General features: G+C 40.4%; 1 protein-coding gene across 3 annotated transcripts in view; it reads right to left on the reverse strand.

Annotated features, from left to right (window-relative positions):
* Positions 1–856: 856 nt before the first annotated feature.
* The window catches only part of RIMKLB (ribosomal modification protein rimK like family member B), a 56133-nt gene continuing 33207 nt past the window's right edge, over positions 857–23782 (reverse strand). For all 3 annotated transcript variants that reach the window (XM_051850138.2, XM_051850136.2, XM_051850137.2), the window contains 4 exons: positions 17200–17430; positions 15426–15512; positions 13681–13884; positions 857–4683 (listed from right to left, as the gene is read on the reverse strand). In XM_051850138.2, coding sequence (XP_051706098.1) covers positions 4220–4683; positions 13681–13884; positions 15426–15512; positions 17200–17430 — 986 coding nt within the window. In that variant the 3' untranslated portion in view covers positions 857–4219. The remainder of the gene's footprint in view (positions 4684–13680; positions 13885–15425; positions 15513–17199; positions 17431–23782) is intronic.

Genomic DNA, 23782 nt, shown 5'->3' on the forward strand with positions numbered 1-23782 from the left:
GATATACTATGTGTTCCTTTTTAAAGTGAGTAATGACAAGCCCATGATTGCCTTTCGAGTACATAAAGGACAATTTTTTAAAGGAAAGTGAAATCAGCCTTGTGATGGAAAGAAAGGAGAGTCAAATTACCTTCAAGCAGGCTGGGGTTGTGCCTGAATCCAAACCGCTGCATTTACCATTCATTATACAGCTGCATTATTGGGGGAAGGGGAGTTTAGAAGGGCACTGACCCCGAAAGTTCTCAATACTTCTCACTCATCATCAGGAAGGGGGAAGAAGGAAAGTTTTTTCTCTGGGTATTTTTTTGTTTGTTTGTATTTGGTTTTTTGGCTCCTGAAAAGGCTGGCAAAGAACAGTAACAGTGCAAGCAGTTAGAATATTTCTTTAAAAACAATTTTAAAAATGTAAAACATTAAGGAATTTTTTAAAGGCCAAATGTTCATTAATGTAGAAAGAATTTTCACTAGAGTTAGGTAGCCACCCCAAACAGCATGGCAAAAAGACATTGGTGTAAAGGAAATAAAATACCACACAAAACTCCAAAACAAAACTAAAAACATTTCAAATTAAACCTGGAAGACTAGAAGATTCCAACAGCAGATTTCTGTCCACTACTGAAACATTCCAAAATCCAAGTTTCAAAAGTGCCTAAATGTATTTTAAATGAATCTTTGTTTTGTTTTAAGGAAAAAAAAAAAAAAAGAAAGCAAGCAAGCAGTGAACCTGGTTATGAATCCTGCAATATATTACATTTTTTAAAAAAATCCTAGTACAACAAAAACAAATCTTAAATGAAATTAAACAAACAAACATAAAAACAGTAGCAGCAGAGGTTACCTGTCTGAGCACCTACATTTTCTTAGGAGGGGATCGTGTCTCACCAGCCAAATAGCCCATAAACCTTCTCAAAAAAAGCGAGCCAGGAGAAAAATATAACACAAGATTTGATTTCACAATGTCTCTAAGCCCCCAAACCCAAAACTGGGGATTCACTGAATGAAGAGAATCTGTTTTCCCACTGTTTTCTTCTTGAGAAAAAGAAGAGATGATTTTGAAAGTCAATGACTTTTTTCAATGCCTTGGATACCTTCTCAAAGTCTGACAAAGTGCTTGATGAAAGCAAGTCTCTTGTTGGATTTTGCTAATGTTCCAGGGTAGTTTTCTTATTGATAGCATAAACAGAAAAACTAAAGTTCATTGGAGAAAAGCCAGCAGAAATGACCAATCAATTAATTATAGGCACCAAAAAAAGAGAAAAAACTATTAAAAATTTAAAATGGAATAGTCCATACTTAGGTATATACTAAAAGTCCAGTTTTCAACATGGGCGACATAAAAACAGTATTAGAAAGTATTAATTTAAAAACACAACTTAGAATTACAATTTTAACAATATATAAATATTTTACAATAATTCAGATTTTGGCAATGATGATTACACATAGTTGATAAATACATTTTTACCTCTCATAACAGCAATGAAGAGTATACAAAAGTTATTAAACAATTATGAAAATAAATTTAGCTTTCACTTAAATATTTGCTGCTGTTTCTTTGGGTTCTTCCAGAATGACTTGTTCTTATTCTTTACCTTAATCTCTGAGGGAATTCAAGAACATATCCATATTTTTAAAAGTATAGGATGATCATTCTTGCCCTTTTCATTCTAACATGAGTGTACAATCCAGAAACAGGTTGGTAAAGATACGTTTTAACATAGTGTAAATGCACTAAAGATGGAAGGTAAATAAAACTATAGGTAAAATTATTTCAGATTATTTCATATAATATAGTCGGTCAATCTGGTAAAAAGTTTTTAAAAGGCTAACTACATTTTTCCTGGTCCCTTTACCCCCCAACACAAACCTTGAATTTTTCACCAACAGGTTTTTCTATTTGTTTTAAAATTCATTCTGAATCTATATACATGTGATATCCAACTATTCAAAGTATGTGTATCATAATATATGTGGCAACCAGACGGTCTCTACACAAACATATGAATGATGATTTAATTAAGCAGTTTTTTCTTCCTTGTTTATTTCTCTATACCAAACAGTATGCATCCTCCAAAGTGTGGCCATTCAGCAAAAGAAGTACCAAGGATTTCTTTCTGCTAATGAGTCAGAGGTACTTAGGTGAGTCTCCCAGTAGCTCTGTGAAAGTCAAATTCTTTTAGATGGATTAGAATATTCTAAATTAAGAACTCTTAGGTTATCTTTCTTCTGAGGTGAAATGAGACAGTGCACAGATTAGAGGTACTATTCTATTTGTCAACAATCAACCTTTCACTCAATTTTAATATTATTTAATTCTATGGAAAAAAAAAACAAATTTTATTACATTGCTTTTTGAAATGGGGGGAAAACTGTACAAGTAAGCATGATCAAACCTCTGTTAGAGCTGGTTAATACTGATCTTTTATTATTGCCTCGACGTCTCTCTAGTAGTGTCCAAGAAATTATGTTTAAGGTCCATCTGAAGGAAAATAGCACTGAAGAGGCAAGAAAGGGCTTGGGTAAAAGCTTCAGAGGATTTGTAGGGAGATGGAATTTGCTGTTTAAATAATTATGTTGAGCTCTGCAGCATCTCCGTTTCTTAACACACCTTCCAAACTCATCATTGGGATAGTTTTATCCATGTTTTAAAGGCTCATTCTATGCAGTTTGAGGGCTTTTATAAATTAAGAAATATAAAGAGTGTACAGTATTGAAGGCTTAAGAGTAGGGCTATATGAGACTCAATACTGCTAAGTCCCCAGACGAAAACATACAGCCAACCCCACCCCAAATTCTATATGTAAGAAGAGAAAATGCATAGCCAGAAGCATTGAAGAAAAGCATGTAGCCTTGAATAAATCACACACTGAACAGTTTAGAAACAAAGTGGGGGAAAAAAAACAAACATACATATACACAAAAAAGCCTAAGAAGCATCTACTTTCCTTATGTCTTTAGGTGAATCCTAGCTCTATTCTAATAAATCTAAGTTATGAAAACAACTCATCTGTTTTTTAGAGTCAAAAACTGTTTCCCATCATGCTCCATTTTCTAGAATCTATCCCTTTTGATAGGTTGGTGTAAACAAAAAGCAAAACACAAACACATGCATGCGTGCAAAAACATACAGATATACTCCCTCATAAAATGTGAAAAATGCAAATAAGTAACGGTGGCATTAGAAATCACTTCAGCTTTATACTTAAGAACTTATAGGCCCTTAATTTGTCCCCCCCAAAATATTTTTGCTTATCCTCAGAATGTCCAACCACCAAAAGAAAAAAGGAAAAAATAAAAGGCTCTAAATGTACATGTTTCAAGTCAGTGTCTTGTTAACAAAAAAGATAGCATTTTCTTCACTTTGGCCATTGTTAAAGATGCAGGCATAGAGTAGGGAATGTTAGACTAGCATGAATTTTAAAAATGCAACATTAACAGAGCATATATCTTTCAAAAAAGACTAAAACACTAACAAATACAAGTCAATGCACACATTTTAAACTAGTGTAACTTTATCTACATTGAGTAAATGTTATTTTATATACCAGACATTGCAATACTGTTCACTTCCCTTCCATCATGCAAACATGCCAACTGTGTCATTAAAGAGCCTTTATTGAGTTATATTCACTTCGCCCTCCCGCTCCAATTAAGGGAATAAACAAAAGACAAAAGACAAAAATAAGAAATCCCAATAAAAGAGCCCCTTGTATTTCATAAATAACTATAAATGAATGCTGCTACTTAATAGGGAAATGGCTGAATTTTCAGATTTGTATATAAATAAAAGTTGTGTGATTTAGTAGTTATTTTCCTATTCATTACAAATCTTGCAACACAACATGAAATTATGCTATTCAGATATTGGTATCGAAACAATTTTTGCTCAAAAACAAAAGGGACCATGACCAAAATTTATATGTTCCTCATGGCCTGAGAGCATACAAATGTTAGTAATTTAAAAGGGTAACTATGAGCCTGACATTTTTCTATATCCCACCTATCCTGTGGGATTTGTAAATCCAAGTCAGTAACATCTCACTAGCAGAGGTCTCCTCCATCTACCCTTCTTCACTCCAACTAACTCTAATTTTCTATTATCTTCTTGAACATCCTCCATGAACAGCATTGCAAGTTGGTTAAAATAGAAAAGGAAAAAAAAAAAGGAAGAAAATTAAGTTTTACAAGAGTATTGTTGGTTAATTATTTACCGGTGGAGTCACTCCACCAGGAGTTTGATTTCATTGGCTAGCAGCTGGTTCATGTTGAACAGGCCCCCTGGGAGCTTGGTGAGCAGCTCTCGCTCGGTGCTTTCAGGGTCACTGTCGACAGAGCTGGAACTTGCGCTCATGTTGTCGACAGCAGTGCTGGCTGGGGGACCCAGCTCCGGCTCACTAGTCTCACTGGCCGTGGACACCACGGAGAGCAGGGACATACGCCGGGTGAGCCGGCCAGAGGGCAGAAGGGAGGCGGCATAGTCCGCTATGATACCAGCTACATCTAGATTACAAGCCTTATCAAAGGCGATGAAACCTACATTTGCATTGGCCTCGCAGACACAGAAGGAGCCGTCATCCTTCATCAACAGGTCAATGCCACACACATCCATCCCCAGGATGTTAGACACTTGGATGGCTAGCTGCTTCCCTTGTTCACTCAATGAGCACATCATCCCCACACCACCTGGCAAAAGATAAACAAGATTAAAAGTTACTTACAATGATAAACTCTTGAAGAAAAATTAATGTTGACCTCTAAGGCTAACCCTTTTTTCTAAATCAGTAATAAAGGGAAAGGTACTAGTTTAGAGTGAAATTAGGACGTTGAAGTCTTTGAAGTTCTCTTCACTAGAAATCCTTTACCTACCCAGCCTTTCAAAATTTGATGATTTAGTAATTTTTCAAAGTTATTTTTTTCTGAATACATTAACCTTTCCCTCAAGTCCACTGTACTTGAAATAATATGGACTAGGGCCGGCGCCGTGGCTCAATAGGCTAATCCTCCACCTTGCGGCGCCGGCACACCGGGTTCTAGTCCCGGTCGGGGCGCCGGATTCTGTCCCGGTTGCCCCTCTTCCAGGCCAGCTCTCTGCTATGGCCAGGGAGTGCAGTGGAGGATGGCCCAGGTGCTTGGGCCCTGCACCCCATGGGAGACCAGGAAAAGCACCTGGATCCTGGCTCCTGCCATCGGATCAGCGCGGTGCGCCGGCTGCAGCGGCGGCCATTGGAGGGTGAACCAACGGCAAAGGAAGACCTTTCTCTCTCTGTCTCTCTCTCTCTCACTGTCCACTCTGCCTGTCAAAAATTAAAAAAAAAAAAAAAAAAGAAATAATATGGACTAAGCACAGTAGTCCCTCATATTCAGGGGGCTGAATTTCCAGGACCCCACAACAAACAAAAGTCGGTGAGTGCTCAACCCTTACTATGAAATGGCACAGTATTTGCACACAACCTATGTAATCTTCCTGTATATTTTACATCATCCCTAGATGATTCATAATGCCTAATATAATGTAAATAGTTGTTACTGCAATATTTAGGGAATAATGGTAAGAAAAAAAAGTCTGTACATGTTCACTTACAAACACAACCACTGTTTGCCAAATTGCATAGTATACAAAAGAGACATGAGGGGAACAATGCTCAAACAATGAGTGTTGGAGAGAGACTGAGCATCTGTGAGGGGGCACAAGGCTATAGCAGGGTGTACCTATGCACCATTTCATTCACATGGACTCAATATAGTGCTTGGTATATGGTAAATTCAAGGTTTGCTTTTTGGAACTGTCTGGAATCCCCCCACCAAATATTTTCAATCTGGTTGGATTTTCAATCCTGGTTGGATCTGTGGATGCAGAACCTGAAGATGAAGAGGGTCAAATGTACAAGGAACTTTTACGTAAGCACAATTAGACCACGTTATTTTATATAAATAAAAGTGTTATGTTACTAACTTTTGATACGTGAAAACAATAGAGATGCACAGAACAGAGGAAAAGAACATGGTAACCTGAGTGTGGCTCTCTTCCTGAATAGCCTTCACTCCAAACTATCTGCCATTCCTAAGCTAAAGGCTTCCAAGTCATAAGGTATCTAGCTGGGTGTAGGTGAAGTCATGGGCTTGGCTGGTAGCTGACAGAAAGAGAGTAAAAGAACTAGATTCTCCCTTGGAAACTAAAGATTGAAGAGCAAAGAACAATGAAAAGAACTTGGGTCAAAGTCAGAGTTCTGCGTACCCACAGGAATAAAGCTGATAATATTGCTATCTCTGAATCCAAAGAGGCCAAAAAGTAGCTCTACACGTAAACTGACACCTACCCCCACAGTTGAGACAGAGAATAGAGCTATTCAGGAAATAGAAAGGGTATTGGAATACTGGCTCATGAATTAGATGACTTTGTTGTCCTGCATCTATAGGACTGAGGCCTTAGGAAATTTTCCACATAATCAGAGCTACTCAAACCCTGTTAAGACAACAACAACAAAAATAACAATCCATTTATGATTTGAACGAAGAAAACAAAAGCACATTAAGGAGACTCAAGTTCAGCACAAAGACTTACTGAAGCTAAAAAAAAAAAAAAAATCCCAAACTAAAATAAATTCATTACAGGATGATAGGCATTTGGCCAACAGTTAAGATGCTGTTTGGGAATGCCTGTATTTCGTATTGGAGTGCCTAGGTTAGAGCCCTGGCTCTGCTTCCAATTCCAGCTTCCTGCTAATGCACATTCTAGGAGGTAACAGATGATGCCTCAAGTAGCTGGATCCCTGCCACCCACATGGGAGACTTAAATTGAGTCCCAGTCTCCTAGCTTACGCCAGGCCCAGTCCCAGCTGTTAAGAAAATTTGGAGAGTAAACCAGTAGATGGAAGATCTGTCTCTATCTATCTGCCTTTCAAAAAACATAAAATTAGAGAAAAAGAGAGAATACAAGCTCTTTTAAGAGTTAATTCATAAAATCAAAGCACAGACGAAAAAATTTAAGGAAAAATCATAAAAGAAAAGATACTAATAATGACATAATACACTACTTGTATTATAACTAAAAATAGATCTTAAGATATGGAAAGATGAAGATGGAGACTAAAGAGTAGTAAGTAATGAAATTTGCAACATAGGAATAATTAATTTTAAGTGGATGAAGACTGGGAATGGATATAAAGTAAAAGACATCTTGAACAAGAAGAGAAATTCCAGTCTAGACAGGAACTAAACTGTTAAATAATTATAGCAAAACAATGGAATGTAACACCCATTAAAACAGGAAATCTTGTGCTATACATAAAATACTGCTGTAACAGCTACCGGGCAAAGGGAGGTGCTCGAAATTATTTGTTCAACGAATAACTGAATCAAGAGAAAGGAGCAGAGAAGGAAGTAAAGCTGTCCAATTTCCTCACTGAAGGGGAGGGAATGAGAGATCACCGAGGGGAAGGGAAGATATTTCCAAAGACTTCATATTGTTATGATGACACAGAGAAGTAGTAAAGATTATCAGGGAAAATTGTTATCTTCTCAAATAACAAAATAGACTATGTCGAATTATACACCTTGAGAAAGAAAAAATAATTACTGATGGAATGCAAAATCAAGTTAATCTTCCACTTTAATGAGGTTGAGGGAAAGAGGGGCAGAACTGAAAATGGAATTAATGGTATATTATAAATCACTAAAAATCAGGAGAGAGAAGAAATAATTTAAGCTAAATAACAAACACAGGGGCAGGTATTGTGATGTAGTAAGTTAAGCTGCAGCTCACAATACCCGCATCCTGTGTTGGAGTGTCACTTCAAGTCTCAGCTCTTCTGCTTCCAATCCAGTTTCCCGTGAATGAATCCTGGGAAGATGATGACTTGGGACATGTAGTCCATATGGGAGCCTCAAATGGAGTTGGGCTCTTGGCTTTGGCCTGGCCTGGCCCTGCCTGCTGCAGGGGAGTGAACCAGTGATTGAAACCTCGCTCTCTCTGTCTCTCATTCTGCCTTTCAAGTAGAAGAAAATACATGAAAAATAAGCACTTAAAAAATAACAAGCACAAGACTGAAAGAGTAAGATGAAGCATATTAGTAATTACAATAAAAATGGACTGAATTTTTCCATTAAAAGATAGGTATTTGAGGGCTGGCACTGTGGCGTAGCAGGTAAAGCCGCCGCCTGCAGTGCTGGCATCCCATGTGGGAACCTGTTCAAGACCTGGCTGCTCCACTTCCGATCCAGCTCTCTGCTATGGCCTGGGAAAGCAGTAGAAGATGGACTTGGGCCCCTGCACCTGTGTGAGAGACCTGGAAGAAGCTCTGGCTCCTTACTTTGGATCAACGCAGCTATGGCCATTGCGATCAATTGGGGAGTGAAGCAGTGGTTGGAAGACCTCTCTCTCCCTCTGCCTACTTCTCTCTGTGTAACTGACTTTCAAATAATCTTTTTTTTTTTTTAAAGAAGATAGATATTTGTCAGATTGGAATAAAAAACAAAATTTACCCAAGGATACCTTAAAATATTCATGAAAATGGGAGTAAAAATTTTGTTTTCATACAAAAATTTTTCAAATCCACTTATACAAGAGGTCAAAAACTATAGAAAATGTGTCTTATGAAAAAAATGTATGTATTTCAAAATTTTTTTACACCAAATAATCTCTTAATTCTATGTTCTACAAACTTTTCGAAGAACATGTGTATAGTGTTTTAAGAAACATAGTCTAGGCCGGCGCCGCGGCTCACTAGGCTAATCCTCCGCCTAGCGGCGCCGGCACACCGGGTTCTAGTCCCGGTCGGGGCGCCGGATTCTGTCCCGGTTGCCCCTCTTCCAGGCCAGCTCTCTGCTGTGGCCAGGGAGTGCAGTGGAGGATGGCCCAGGTGCTTGGGCCCTGCACCCCATGGGAGACCAGGAAAAGCACCTGGCTCCTGGCTCCTGCCATCGGATCAGCGCGGTGCGCCGGCCGCAGCGCGCCAGCCGCGGCGGCCATTGGAGGGTGAACCAACGGCAAAAGGAAGACCTTTCTCTCTGTCTCTCTCTCTCACTGTCCACTCTGCCTGTCAAAAAAATAAAAAATAAAATAAAAAAAAAAAATAAATAAAAAAAAAAAAAAAAAAAGAAACATAGTCTAGGGGGCTGGTGCCGTGGTGCAGCAGGTAAAGCCGCCACCTACAACACCAGCACCCCATGAGCACCTGTTTGAGTCCTGGCTGCTCCACTTCTGATCCAGCTTTCTGCTATGGCCTGGGAAAGCAGCAGCAGATGGCCCAAGTCCTTGGGCCCCCACAGCTGTAGAGGAGACCTGGAAGAAGCTCCAGGCTCCTGGCTTTGGATCAGCCCAGCTCCAGCAGTTGCAGCTATCTGAGGAGTAAACCAGTAGATGGAAGCCCTCTCTCTGTCTCTATCTCTGCCTCTCTGTAACTCTGCCTTTCAGATAAATAAATCTTTTTTTTATATAAAAAAAAAAAAGAAGAAGAAACAGTCTAAATAAATTGATAAAGAAACTATGAAAACTAAAGGGACTAGACAAAGAGAGACAGGACAAGGCTATACTTCATAGCCTTATATAATTTGATTAGAGTTTGTCTCAAATGGGTACTGGTTCCAGTCCTAGCTGCTCCACTTCTTTTTTTTTTTTTTTTTTTTTTTTTTGACAGGCAGAGTGGACAGTGAGAGAGAGACAGAGAGAGAAAGGTCTTCCTTTTTGCCGTTGGTTCACCCTCCAATGGCCGCCGCTGCAGCCGGCGCACCGCACTGATCGATGGCAGGAGCCAGGATCCAGGTGCTTTTTCCTGGTCTCCCATGGGGTGCAGGGCCCAAGCACCTGGGCCATCCTCCACTGCACTCCCTGGCCATAGCAGAGAGCTGGCCTGGAAGAGGGGCAACCGGGACAGAATCCGGCGCCCCGACCGGGACTAGAACCCGGTGTGCCGGCGCCGCAAGGTGGAGGATTAGCCTAGTGAGCCACGGCGCCGGCCTAGCTGCTCCACTTCTGATCCAACTCCCTGCTAATGCACCTGGGAAAGCAGTAGAAGATGGTCCAAGTACTTGGGAACCTGCACCACGTGGGAAACCCTGGCTCCTGGCTTCATATCAATCCAGCTCCAACCATGGGGCCATTTGGGGGTGAATCAGCACACAAAAGACCTCTCTGTAAGTCTGCTTCTCAAATAAATAATAAACCTTTATAACACAAAAAACTAATTACCTCTTTTGGTCCTTGTGTCTAAAGTATAAAGAGAAACCATGAATTAAATCTTATGGTAATAAGAAGGAAAAGGTGACCTTAAAAGAAGACACCATTCAGCTCTCTTCCAGCTAATAAACATGATGTATTATGATGGAAAAATATAAGACAGGGCATGAAAAATGAATTCTAGGAAGCAAGTAATTTTTCAAGAGTAGAAATTGTGATTTATATAATGAATATCTTTTAAATCTACAGTGGAAAAACTATTCCAATTTCTCAACAATAAGCAACTATACTGAATTTTGTATTTATCAATTGCCTTTTCTTTATAGTTTATTCATGTGTATTCACAACAATGCATTATTTATTTTGCATATAGTTAAAATATGGAATCATTATGCATATATTCTCTGTGACTTGCAATTAAAAGATTTGCTTGTTTATTTAAAAGGCACAATGAAACACAGAAAGAGAAACAGGGAGAGGAAGGGAGGGAAAGAGAGAGATTTTCCATCTTCTGGTTCACTCCCCAGATGCCTGCAAAGCTGGGGCTGGGATAGGCTAAAACCAGGAGCCTAGAACTCCACCTTGTTCTCCCACATGGGTAGCAGGAGCCCAAGTACTTGAGCCATCACCTGCTGCCTTTCAGGAGCAATATTAGCAGGAAGCTGGATTGGAAATGGAATAGCTGGAACTTGAACCAGGACCAGGTATTCTGATATAAAATGTGGGCATCTCAAAAGATGGCTGAACCCACTATATCATAATGCCTACCCCAACTATATAATTTTAACTATAGCATAGCTCCTAGTTTATGAATGTACCACAATTTTTAAATAATTTATTGTTGGATATCTAGATTGTTTGCCTTTACTCCTATCATAAGCAAATCTGTGATAAATATTTTTCTAGCTAAGTGAAACTGCAGAGAGTTCAGAGGCCAACTTATTTCATGTTTCACTTTAAAATGCAGGTCTTGGGGCTGGCGCTATGGCGTAGCAGGTGGGGCCACTACCTGCAATGCCAACACCCCATATAGGCGCCAGTTCAAGTCCTGACGGCTGCTCTACTTCCGATCCAGCTCTCTGCTATGGCCTGGGAAAGCTGTGGAAGATGGCCCAAGTCCTTGGGCCCCTGAACCCATGTGGGAGACCCAGAGGAAGCTTCTGGCTCCTGGCTTCGGATCAGCGTAGCTCCGGCCATTTTGGCAAGTTGGGGAGTGAACCAGTAGATGGAAGACCTCTCTCTCTCTCTGCCTCTCTTTCTCTCTCTGTGCAATTCTGACTTTCAAATAAATAAATAAATATTTTTATAAAAAAGTAGGTTTTTTTGTTGGTTTATGATTGCACACTCTTTGGTTCTTTTTTTTATTTACTTTTTGTTTTATTTTAATTTGGTTTTCTGGACTAGGTACATGAACATTTCATTGAATTTTGCCCAGAAAGACATGATGTGTTTTTCCTATACTTTCAGTTCCCTCAAAACTCTCAAAACTTTAGGAACATTTGCTTTATATTTAGTGACTGCTGCTGTTCTACTTGCTCTAATCCCTTCTTTGATTTTTAAAATCTAAATTCATTTCATTGGAAGGCAAAGAGAAAAATAGAAATATTTTATCTGCTGGTTCAGTTCTCAAATGCCTGTGACAGCCAGAGCTGGGCCAGGCCAAGGTTATAACTAAAAATTCAATCCAGGTCTCCCATGTGGGTGGGAGCATCACATGCTGACCCCCAGAACACACATTAGCAAGAAGCTGGATTGGAAGCCAAGGAGTAAAGACTGAAGCCTCCCTCTCCAATATGGAACACCAGCATTCCAAGTGGCATCTTAACTGCTGTGCCACATACCCAACCATGATCTCTTCTTTAGAAACACAAGCAGCCACATGTTCATTTTTTTGAATTACATTTTTAATCAACATTATGTTCTTTAGATTCATCTATTTGGCTGTAGATCTCAGGGACACTAACTTGGAAACAAATCAGGTTGAGGCTTATGACCATTGTAAGAATTTGGGTTCTTCTCTGAATGAAATACGGAGCTACTGAGGAATTTCAAGCAAGGCCTGCCTTCACTTGACTTGCACTATGTAGTTTCCCCATTCTGCAGGGGATATGTTTTAACACCCTCAAAAATACCTGAAACTAGATAATACTGAAACTTCAGTATACTGTTTTTCCCTTTAGTACAAATACCAAAGCTTAATAAATTAGTCACAGTAAGAGATGAACAACTAATAATAAAATAGAATAACTGCAAGAATACACTATAATAAAACTGTCACATACTACTTGAGACACCTTTAGTAAAATAAGTTATTTGAAAACAAGCACAGTGATACTACAGTCAATCTGATAACAAAGACTTCAGAGGTGGGTAGTGTATACAGTACAGATAGGATAGACAAAGAAACAATTCATATCCTGGGCCTGGAAAACTACATAGAATAGCGTGAGATTAACACACTACTCAGAAAGAAGAACAATTTAAAATTTATGAATTACTATTTCTGGAATTTTCCAAGCACTATTTCCAGATTGCAGGAATGAACACAGGCTAACATGGGTAATCAAATTAAGAGAAGACAGTATCAGTTGTGAAGATGATGAGAAAATGTTAGATTTGGCTACATTTTTAGAGTAGAGATTTCAAGGAGTTCTTGATCGTCTGGATATAAGGTTTAAGGGAAGAGAGAGATCAGGGTAACTCTTGATTTTGCTCTAAACTGGAAGGATAGTGCAGCCATTATTAAATAAGGAGAAAACTTCAGGATAGAGAAGTTAGATTGAGGGATATAAACAGAAAAGAGGCAGGTTAGTGCGTTAAGCCACCACCTGCAGTGCTGTTATCCCATATGGATGCTTGTTTGAGTCCCAGGTGTCAATCCAGCTCCCTGTTATTGCGCCTGGGAAAGCAGAGAAGATGGCCCAAGTCCTTGGAACCCTACCACACATGTGTGAGACCTGGAATAAGTTACTGATTCCTAGCCTTGACCTGGCCCAGCCCTGGCCGTTACAGCCATCTGGGGAGTGAACAAGTGAATGGAAGATCTCTCTTTCTCTCCTTCTCTCTGTAACTCTGCCTTTCAAAATAAATAAATAAATAAAGGAGGAAAAATCCAAAGAGTAAGCTTTAATTAACTTCAACAACAAGTGATCTCAGAAAATACATACTTAAGAAAATCAAAACCAGCAGTAAATGAATTCAACCATGTAAATATGTCATCAAGGATGGAGGAGGGAATCTGTAATTTGGATCAGACAACTCTTACATGTGTGAACAGAATTACAAAATTGAGCCCAGGTGAAAGAAAATTTTTGATTCAGTAAAATCTAATCAAATCAGAAAACCAACACACACAAAAATACTTATTGCACTGGTAATAATTTATAGATGATATTTATAGGTGGAAGATGTTTTTCAATTTGTTGAGTAAAAAGACCTATAGTTATATAGAAATACTCAGTAGACAAGGTGTAGTACCACTGTAAAGACACTAGAATTGTTCTTACCTAGCGAGCAGTTGCTTTGCATTCTCCCATCTGTTGAACAACGTAACATGGTGCCAACTACCCGGCCTCCCACGACAATGACACGTACATCTCGTCCATGAGATTCTTTTACATACTTCTGGAACAGGTATGGAGCTTCATGGCGAATAAGATGGCTTAAATCAGCCAAATGATGCTTATCTCGAGCCAAGAATACAGCTTTGCCTGTGATTGAAAAAGAATTAAAGTACATACAATGTATAAAACACAGTTTAATAATATGTATTGAAAATATAGTATGTGGGGCCAGCACTGTGGCATATCAGGTAAAGCCACTGCCTGCAGTGTGACATTCCCATATGGGCACCGGTTCCAGTCCCGGCTGCTCCACTTTCGATCCAGCTCTGTGCTATGGCCTGGGAAAGCAGAAGATGGCCCAAGTCCTTGGGCCCCTGCACCCCCATGGGAGACCCAGAAGAAGCTCCTAGCTCCTGGCTTCAGATTGGCACAGCTTTGGCCATTGCAGCCATCTGGGGAGTGAACCAGTGGATGGAAGACCTCTCTCTGCCTCTGCCTCTCTGTAATTCTGCCTTTCAAATAAATAAATAAATCTTAATACATATATGTAAGTAAGCAAACCGTGGGCAGTTAATCCCTACTTGCCTGCCCCTTCTTGTGTCCCAATCTGCTATTATAGAATCAATTACATTTATGCTTCCTTTTTAAGTTTTCCTTGACCAAAGTAATTTAGTTATAAAAAGTAATGTGGTAGGGGTATCAATAAGGTGTTGCAGGTTTGGGCTGCTATTCAGACACTGTCAAAGTGCCTCAGATTGAGTTCTCTACTTTTGCTTCCAATCAGTTTCCTGCTAAGGTGCCTGGGAGGAAACAGATGACGACGGACTAAGTGCCTGAGGTCCTGCTACCCAGGTGGAAGACCTGGATGGAGTCCCAAGCTCCTGGTTTCAGGCTGGCCCAGTCTTGGCTATTGCAGGCATTTGGGGAGTGAGCCAGAAGATTAAAGATCTCTCTCAGTGTCTCTGCCTTTCAAACAAATAAATCTTTTTAAAAATATTAGTGAAATAATATAAAAATATACTAACAAGATTAATAATCTGTTTCTACCACTCTTGCAACATTTAAGTCTTCTACATAAATTAAGGGGTGTGACTGAAGTTAATGATCTAAGGTCATTGTACTGTAGAAGAAAACATTGGGGCTGGCGTTGTGGTGTATTGGGCAAAGCCACTGCCTGTAATGCCAACATCCTGTATGGGCACAGTTCAAGTTCTGGCTGCTCCACTTTCCGATCCAGCTCCCTGCTGATGTGCCTGGGAAAACAGCCGAAGATGGGCCTCTGCACCCACGTGGGAGACCCAGAAGAAGCTCCTGGCTCCTACCTGGCCCAGCCCTGGCCATTCGGCAATTTGGGGAATGAATCGGTAGATGGAAGATCTCTTTTTCTATGTATCTTCTACTCTCTCTATAACTCAAATAAATAAAAAATCTTAAAAGAGAGAGAGAGAACAATGAAGACATTTAAGATTTCGCTTAAGTATGCACGCTAATTCTCTGGAATAATCACTGAGCAAAAAAAGAGTTTCTAGCCTAACTGAACACCTCACAGTAGTCTTCTATTATCTTTAGATATCATGCACCTATTGTTTCCCAATAATTATTCATCAAAAGCCCTGTTTCAAAATCACTCTTACTGCTTTGCAAGAGTAATTTCAAAGTTATATATCACAGCAACAACTCATACACACCTCTATGACCCCGTGTATTCTTCACTACCATTGGGAACTCCAGTACTTCTGCTTCATCAATCATTTTAGCAAAATTTTCATGACCGCCTGGTTTGAGCAAAAAAGAAATTTAACAATAGCAGCAGAGGCATTTTGTGATCAATTTAATTTACACTAAAGACAGAGAAAGGGACATGGAAAGTTAAGAGCCTAATGGCTAATTTTGTTTTTCTTGAAGAAAATAATGAGCTGAAGTATAATTTCAAACACTTCAGATGCTTTAACATCTCTTTTAATATATTCAATTCCCTGACTGGATTAAGATATTGAAGAATCAGTCGCTTAAGATGTATCCAAGTTTGAAGAGATGCTATATATGCATGTATGCCTCTTTATTATCAAACACACATACTAATTTTTCTTACCTCCATTTTTAATCAGAGTTCTTTCTATACTGAGGTACTCAGCATCCATTGGTTAAGTCTTGTTTCTTACTGTCTTTATGACCCCAGAACAAATAACACAATAGCAAGATTAGAGCAAAAATGGTTTGTAGCTATAAAAATCAGCATGACAGGAGCCAATGCTATGGTGCAGTGGGTTAAAGCCCCAGCCTGCAGAGCCTGCATTCCATATGGGTGCCAGTTCAAGTCCTGGCTGCTTCACTTCTGATCCAGCTCTCTACTAATGGGCCTGGGAAAACAGTAGAGGATGGCCCAATCCTTGGGCCTCTGCACCCATGTGGGAGACCCAGAAGAAGCACCTGGATCCTAGCTTTGGATTGGCTCAGCCCTAACCGTTATGGCCACTGGGTGAGTGAACCAGCAGATGGAAGACCCCTCTCTCTCTGTAACTCTCTCAAATAAATAAAATAAATCTTTAAAAAAAAAAAAAAAAGCATGACAAAAATTAACTCAAGTAGAACTTCTTTAAACATTTACAATATGAGAAATTTGAAACCTAAATTAAGAGAACTCAGTTATCAAATTTTAAACCATCAACATTATTACAAAGGTAATATTTGCTAATTTGGCTATCTTTTTTTTTCCCTCTTTTCCATTCTCATAAAATCCAAACTACAGAACCATGATATAAGCCATAAAATCGCAAAAGCACTGGGGACAAAGAATTGTCAAGTATTCCATTTATTACTGCTTAAAAACAGCAACTAAAAGCTCACAAGCCATATAGGCTTGAGGAGGTGAGGGGGGAGACCTGTAAAATATAAACAATGAGAAGAGGACAGGAATTTCTTTTCTTTTTAAAGCCACATTAAATATCCAAGCGTTCTACTGGACATTTATTTAGAGAAATGCTCTTATGGAAAACTCTGTACTGACTTACAGTAAGTCTGATGGATTCCAAACTAGAAACAGAAGGGCAGGAAGCATATTAAGTATAATATTGTTTACAGTAGTGCTACTCAAAGCATGGTCCTATAACTTGCACCTATTTGTGACTTGTTTGCTATTCATGTGTGATCAGATAAATATCTACAGCAGCTTACATCAGCTTCACTGAAGGTTACTATAGAGAATTGATGGCTTGTAAAGTTGAAAATATTTACTATTTGATCCTTTATTGAGAAAGTCTTCTAAACCCATTCCATCCCATATCATGAAACTAATCTTCAGATAGGGTTCATACTTCTTCTGTCCAGTTTGTTAACTCTAAAAAAACTACTTCTGTGAGAAGCTTTTTCATATCTAGAAATGTATACTATTAGCTTAGTATGGCTCTCAAAACAGTCAGTGATTTTAACACTTAGTCTATACATTGTAATTAGTGAGCTCACCATAAGAGAAAGTATCTGGCAATGGAACACCATGGCCAGCCAACTCTTGAAAAGTCCAGAATTTATTAACACAGTTTAGGATGGCTTGAGGTCGGTTCATCAGTCGGCATCCCATCTTCTCTAGATGGCGCAAGACAGTAATGTCACTATCACTTTGCACCCAAGGGGTTGGAACTCTCACTACTACCACCTGGGGGTAGGCAGAGATTAGTTCTCCATTGATCCGTAAACCTGAAATGTATAAGAATGCAGACAAAACAATTAGGATGAAATGTACAATTATATAGAGGGATGGTAATATACCAAAACTTGGATCACAAAGGTTTATTAAGGCTGGTTAAGAATTAATGTAAGAATAAGACTTTCATATCTGCTAGAACTTCCTACCAAGATGTGTTTTGTTTTCTACTAAAATATTGCTCTGTAGTTAGTTCTTAAATTCCCAGCAATCCTGTGTTTCCAAGTCCTATGTAACTGTTAATTCCAGGTAGAGACAAAATTCTTATCTTCAAAGGATGCCCTTTTTCTTTTATTTAATAAATATAAATTTACAAAGTACAACTTTTGAATTGTTGTGGTTTTTCCCCCCATAACCTCCCTCCCACCCACAACCATCCCATCTCCCACTCCCTCTCCCATCCCATTCTTCATCAAGACTCATTTTCAGTTTGTTGAAATCTCTACTTAGTATATACTAAGTTGATCTTCTGTATATAAAGATAATTGAGGATGCCCATTTGAGAATGAGAAGGAACCAATAAACTTTCCCAGATCCCTCATCAATGGTACAAAAGAAACAAAAGGAATACTGCTCCCATCTCATTATCACTGAGCACTGATGCAAGCAGCTGACAGTCATGTGTTTGAAAAGGGAGAAAGAGAAGAGGAAAACAAAAAACATGCATCAAGCAGATTATGATGGTTCTGTTTTTCAAACCATTTTTCATTCAAGGTAAAGACAGACAAGCTTCTTTTTAAAAATATACTATTTGAGGTCAAGATAACCAACTGTATCTCAAAAGTTGGCAAAGGGAGTAAGATACATCCAATGAAGAAATATGTGATGTCGCGGCTGGTGGCTCACTTGGTTAATCTTCCGCCTGTGGCACCAGCATCCAATATGGGTGCCAGGTTCTAGTCCTGGTTGCTCCTCTTCCAGTCCAGCTCTCTGCTGTGGCCCAGAAGGGCAGTGGAGAATGGCCCAGGTGTTTGGGCCCCTGCACCAGCGTCGGAGACCAGGAAAAGGAACCTAGCTCCTGGCTTCAGATCAGCGTAGCTCCAGCCATGGTGCCCATTTGGGAGGTGAAATGGAAGGAAGACCTTTCTGTCTCTCTCACTGCCTAACTCTATCTGTCAAATAAATTAAAAAAAAAAAAAAAAAAAAAAAGAAAGAAAGAAATATGTGATGTCACTAGCTAAAATACACAATTCAACCTATCTCCTTAAACTTTATGAATTTCAGTGGTGTGGTGGGGTAGGTTGATGGCTTTGTAACTTACTAGCCATACAACAGGATCTTCTTTTTTTATGTCCTTCTGCTCTCTCTAGTCCCAAACTCACCCTTTTGTTAATATTTGATACACAAAAAACTCAGTATTAAAAAAAAGGAGATATATTTCCACTTAATTAATTTAGTAATTTTTCAATCTTCCTAATATTATTTGTTAATCAACAGTTAAAAATACTTATCCACATTAATATCTCCCCCGACCTAAAAAAAAGCAATCTCTTAAGGTAAAGAAAAGTTATATTGGGGCCGGCATTGTGGCATGACAGGTTAAGCTGCCACCTGCAGTGCTGGCATTCCATATGGTCACAGGTTCGAGTCCCAGTTGCTCTACTTTTAATCCAGCCTCCCTGCTAATGGCCTGGGAAAGCATCGGAGGCTGGCCCATGTCCTTGGGCTCCTAAAGCCACATGGGAGACCTGGAAGAAGCACCTGGCTCCTGGCTTCCACCTGGCCCAGCCCTGGTCGCTGTGGCCATCTGAGGAGTGAACCAGAGGATGAAAGATCTCTCTCTCTCTCTCTAACTCTGCATAAAGGCAGGCAGGCAGGGAGGGAGGGAGGGAGGGAGGAAGGAAGGGGGGGGAAGGAAGGGAGGGAGGGAGAGAGGGAAGGAGGGACGGAGGGAGCTAAGCTAAATTAAGCTAAGCTCTATACAGAACACGATTTGGGGGCCAGCGCCATGCCTCACTTGGTTAATCCTCCACCTGCGGCGCCAGCATCCCTATGGGCACCAGGTTCTAGTCCCGGTTGCTCCTCTTCCAGTCCAGCTCTCTGCTGTGGCCCGGGAGGGCAGAGGAGGATGGCCCAAGTGCTTGGGTCCCTGCACCCGCATGGGAGAACAGGAAGAAGCACCTGGCTCCTGGCTTTGGATCAGTGCAGCGCCAGAAGTGGCGGCCATTTGGGGAGTGAACCAACGGAAGGAAGACCTTTCTCTCTGTCTCTCTCTCTTACTGTCTATAACCCTACCTGTCAAGTAAAAAAAAAAAAAAGAACACAATTTGGGGGCCGGAGCTGTAGCACAAGGGTTAAGCTGCCACCTGCATCCTTTGAGTGCTGCCTGCTCCACTTTCTGATCCAACTCCCTGATAATGCACCTCTGGGAAAGCAGTGGAAGATGGTCCAAATGGCTGGGCCCCTGCCACACCCATGGAGGCTCAGATGGCATTCTAGGCTGCTGGCTTTGGCCTGGTTCAGCCCTGGCCATTGCAGTCACTTGAGGGAGTGAACCAGCAGATGAAAGATCTCTTTGTGTGTCTTTCTTCCTTTCTCTCTCTCTCAATATATAAATAAATATTTATATATTTATTTCAATATATAAATATATATATTTATATATTCAATACTTGAATATATATTTCAATATATAAATAAATAAATCCTTAAAAAGAGTAGAGAAATGTATAATGTAATTCAGTGATAATTAACCCAACCATAAAAGTTAACTTTCATCTTCTAGCAACAGACTAATGTAGAAGAGAGGAGAGGAAAGCTTTTTGACATAAGCAAAGAAATTCTAGCCCCATATTCACTCTGAAAATCGATATACTTCCTTGAGAGAAGAGGAGGGAAGTGGGGGGGGGGGGGGGAGTGGGAGACAGACAGAGAGAGATCTTCTATCTGCTGGTTCACTACCTAAATGACCCTAACAGCCAGGCTGGGCCACACTAAAACCAGGAGCCAAGAACTCCATCTTGGTCTCCCATGTGGGTGTCAGGGACTCAAATATTTGAGTCACAGTCATCATCTGCTGCTTTTCAAATGCATTAGCAAGGAGCTGGATTGAAAGAGCACCAGGGACTTGAATCAGCCCTCCAATATGAGATGCGGGCTTCCCAGGAGGCTACTTAACCTGCTACTAAGCCACAAAGCCCGTCTTTATATTTCCTTTTATCAATGGTTCCAAGTTTAAGTCAAATGCTGTCGTAATCTGTCTATCCAACTTCTGGCAATCAAAAACAGCTTATATAACATAATAGTATCTCAAAGTTTCTGGATGCAACTATATAATCTTATGGCATAGTGAACAATAAAATGGAGCGCTAGAAAACTGAACACACAGCATTTTGAAGAAAACTACAGAAAACTAAAGATACTAAGGTTTTGTCCTTCTACATTTCATTTAGATCCCAAATAGCAAGAGATTATGATATGGGATAACAAAGACAAAAACAGGAAGTAGATTTATTTCAAGATCATTTTTGGCATATACCCAAGACTTCATAAAGCTTTGTCACTTATCAACTATAATCTTAAGCAAGATACTCAACCTTTCTGTGTTTCAGCTTCCTCGTGTATAAAATGGGAATACTAACATTACAGGGACCAGCATTGTGGCCCCGCAGGTTAAACTGCAGCCTGCAATGCTGGCATCCCTCAGGGGTGATGGTATGTGTCCCAGTTGCTCCACTTCCGACCTAGCTCTCTACTAATGCACCTGGGAAAGCAGCAGAAGATGGCCTAAGTGCCTGGGCCTCTCTGTGTGGAAAACCTAGATGAAGCATCTAGTTCCTGGCTTCGGTCTGACCTAGCCCTAGTTACTGCAGCCATTTGGCAAGTGAATGGAAGGTTGGTCTCTCTCTCTCTTTCTTGACTTTAAAATAAATAAATCTTTATAAAAAAAAAAAAAGGAATATAGTTGTACCTTGGTATCTGTGGGGGACAGTTTAAAGGACCCCTTGCAGATGTCAAAATCCACAGATGCTCAAGTCCTTTACCTAAATTGCTGAAGTACTTACATTATTTAATTGTCCCTAGACTACTCATAATATAGAACACAAAATAAAAGCTAATTAAGTTGTAATTGTCCTGTTTAAGGAAGAAAAAGCCCGTACATGTTCAGTTTGGATACTTTTTTCCCCAAAAATATTCTCTATCCATAGTTGGATAAATCCACAGATGCAGAAGGCCAACCACAGTTCCTTAACAGAGTTATGGAGAGGATCCAGTTGCTTAATATTAGTGAAGTGTGGGGCAAATGGTAAACACTCAGTAACTCCTCACTAGATATCTTAAATATCTATCATAATCTTTTGAAGATAGGAAACTGAAAACCAGAATAACCAAAAAGTTAATTCTATGAGTATAGGAAAATGATTCTTGTTCACAGCAGGAACAGTCCCGCGAAATTTAGAATGCTTCTGACATAATGTAACTCCTTTATTGAAAAATTTGAATTTGTCCCATGATTTTTTTTTAAGATTCATTTATTTGAAACGCAGAGTTACAGAGACATAGAAAGAGAGAGATCTTTCATCTGCTGGTTCACTACCCTAGATTGCTGCAACGGCTGTGGTTGGGGCAAGCCAAATCTAGGAGCTTCATCTGGATCTCCCCACATTGGGTCTTCCACTGCTTTCCCAGGGGCATTAGCAAAGAGCTGGAATGGAGATGGAGCAGCCAGGACTTAAATTAGTGCCCATATGGGATGCTGGCATCACAAGCAGTGACCTAACTCGTTATGTTACATCAGTGCCATCTCATAATTTTTTTTTTTTTTTTTTTTTTTTTGGACAGGCAGAGTGGACAGTGAGAGAGAGAGACAGAGAGAAAGGTCCTCCTTTGCCGTTGGTTCACCCTCCAATGGCCGCCGCGGCCAGCGCGCTGTGGCCGGCGCACCGCTCTGATCCGATGGCAGGAGCCAGGAGCCAGGTGCTTTTCCTGGTCTCCCATGGGGTGCAGGGCCCAAGCACCTGGGCCATCCTCCACTGCACTCCTTGGCCACAGCAGAGAGCTGGCCTGGAAGAGGGGCAACCGGGACAGAATCCGGCGCCCCAACCGGGACTAGAACCCGGTGTGCCGGCGCCGCTAGGCGGAGGATTAGCCTAGTGAGCTGCGGCGCCGGCCCGCCATCTCATAATTTTTAAGAAGCAGAACTGGAACCCAGGTCTGAGTCCAGAGCTACACCGCCTAAAATGAGATTTTACCTATAAATTCTACAGAAAATCAACTAGCTATGAAGTTGAATAAAACCATATTAATCTAAATACCAAAGAACAAAACTAAAAAAATTAATGAAACAGGAGACAAAAAATTAATAGTCATTCAAGTTAAAATTTGGTCTCTGCCGCCGGTGCTGAGGCTCAGTAGGCTAATCCTCCACCTGCGGCATCGGCACACCGGGTTCTAGTCCCGGTTGGGGCACCGGATTCTTGTCCCTGTTGCCCCTCTTCCAGGCCAGTTCTCTGCTGTGGCCCGGGAGTGCAGTGGAGGATGGCCCAAGTGCTTGGGTCCTGCACCCCATGGGAGACCAGGAGAAGCACCTGGCTCCTGCCTTCAGATCAGCGCAATGCACCGGCCGCAGTGCGCTGGCCGCAGCGGCCATTGGAGGGTGAACCAACAGCAAAGGAAGACCTTTCTCTCTGTCTCTCTCTCTCACTGTCCACTCTGCCTGTCAAAAAAAAAAAAAAAATTGGTCTCTGCAAAGCTAATAAATTTGTTAAATCCTTAGTAAGAATGATCTAGTAGTTAAAAAAAAAAAAAAAAAAGAAAAAGCACAAGTCAGGAATAAAAGGGGAGGATCTTGGGGCTGGCACTGTGGCGCAGAGGGTTAATGCCCTGGCCTGAAGCACCAGCATCCCATATGGGTGCCGGCTCCACTTCCTATCCAGCTCTCTGGTTTGGCCTGGGAAAGCAGAAGATGGCCCCTGCACTCACGTGGGAGACCCAGAGGAAGCTCCTGGCTCCTAGCTTTGGATTGGTGCAGCTCTGGCCATTGTGGCCAACTAGGGAGTGAACCATCAGATAGAAGACCTCTCTCTCTCTCTGCCTCTGCCTCTCCTCTCTGTGTAACTCTTACTTTCAAATAAATAATTAAATCTTTAAAACAAAAAAAAAAAGAGGAGCATCTTTACAAACTTTTAAAAAGATAATGGAAGAATTTTGTGATTAATTATATATCTGAATAACTTGGATGAAATATATTAAAAAATTCCTAGAAAAATACAACATCAAAACTGTCACAAAAGATGGGGCAAACACTGTGGCACAGCAGGCTAAGCCACATCCATACTGGATTCCCGGTTTGAGTTCTGGCTGCTTGGCCCTCTACTAACAAGCCTGGGAAAGCAGTGGAAGATG

The sequence above is a fragment of the Oryctolagus cuniculus genome, chromosome 9 (genome assembly GCF_964237555.1).
Source record: "Oryctolagus cuniculus chromosome 9, mOryCun1.1, whole genome shotgun sequence".
NCBI classification, from domain to species: Eukaryota; Metazoa; Chordata; class Mammalia; order Lagomorpha; family Leporidae; genus Oryctolagus; species Oryctolagus cuniculus.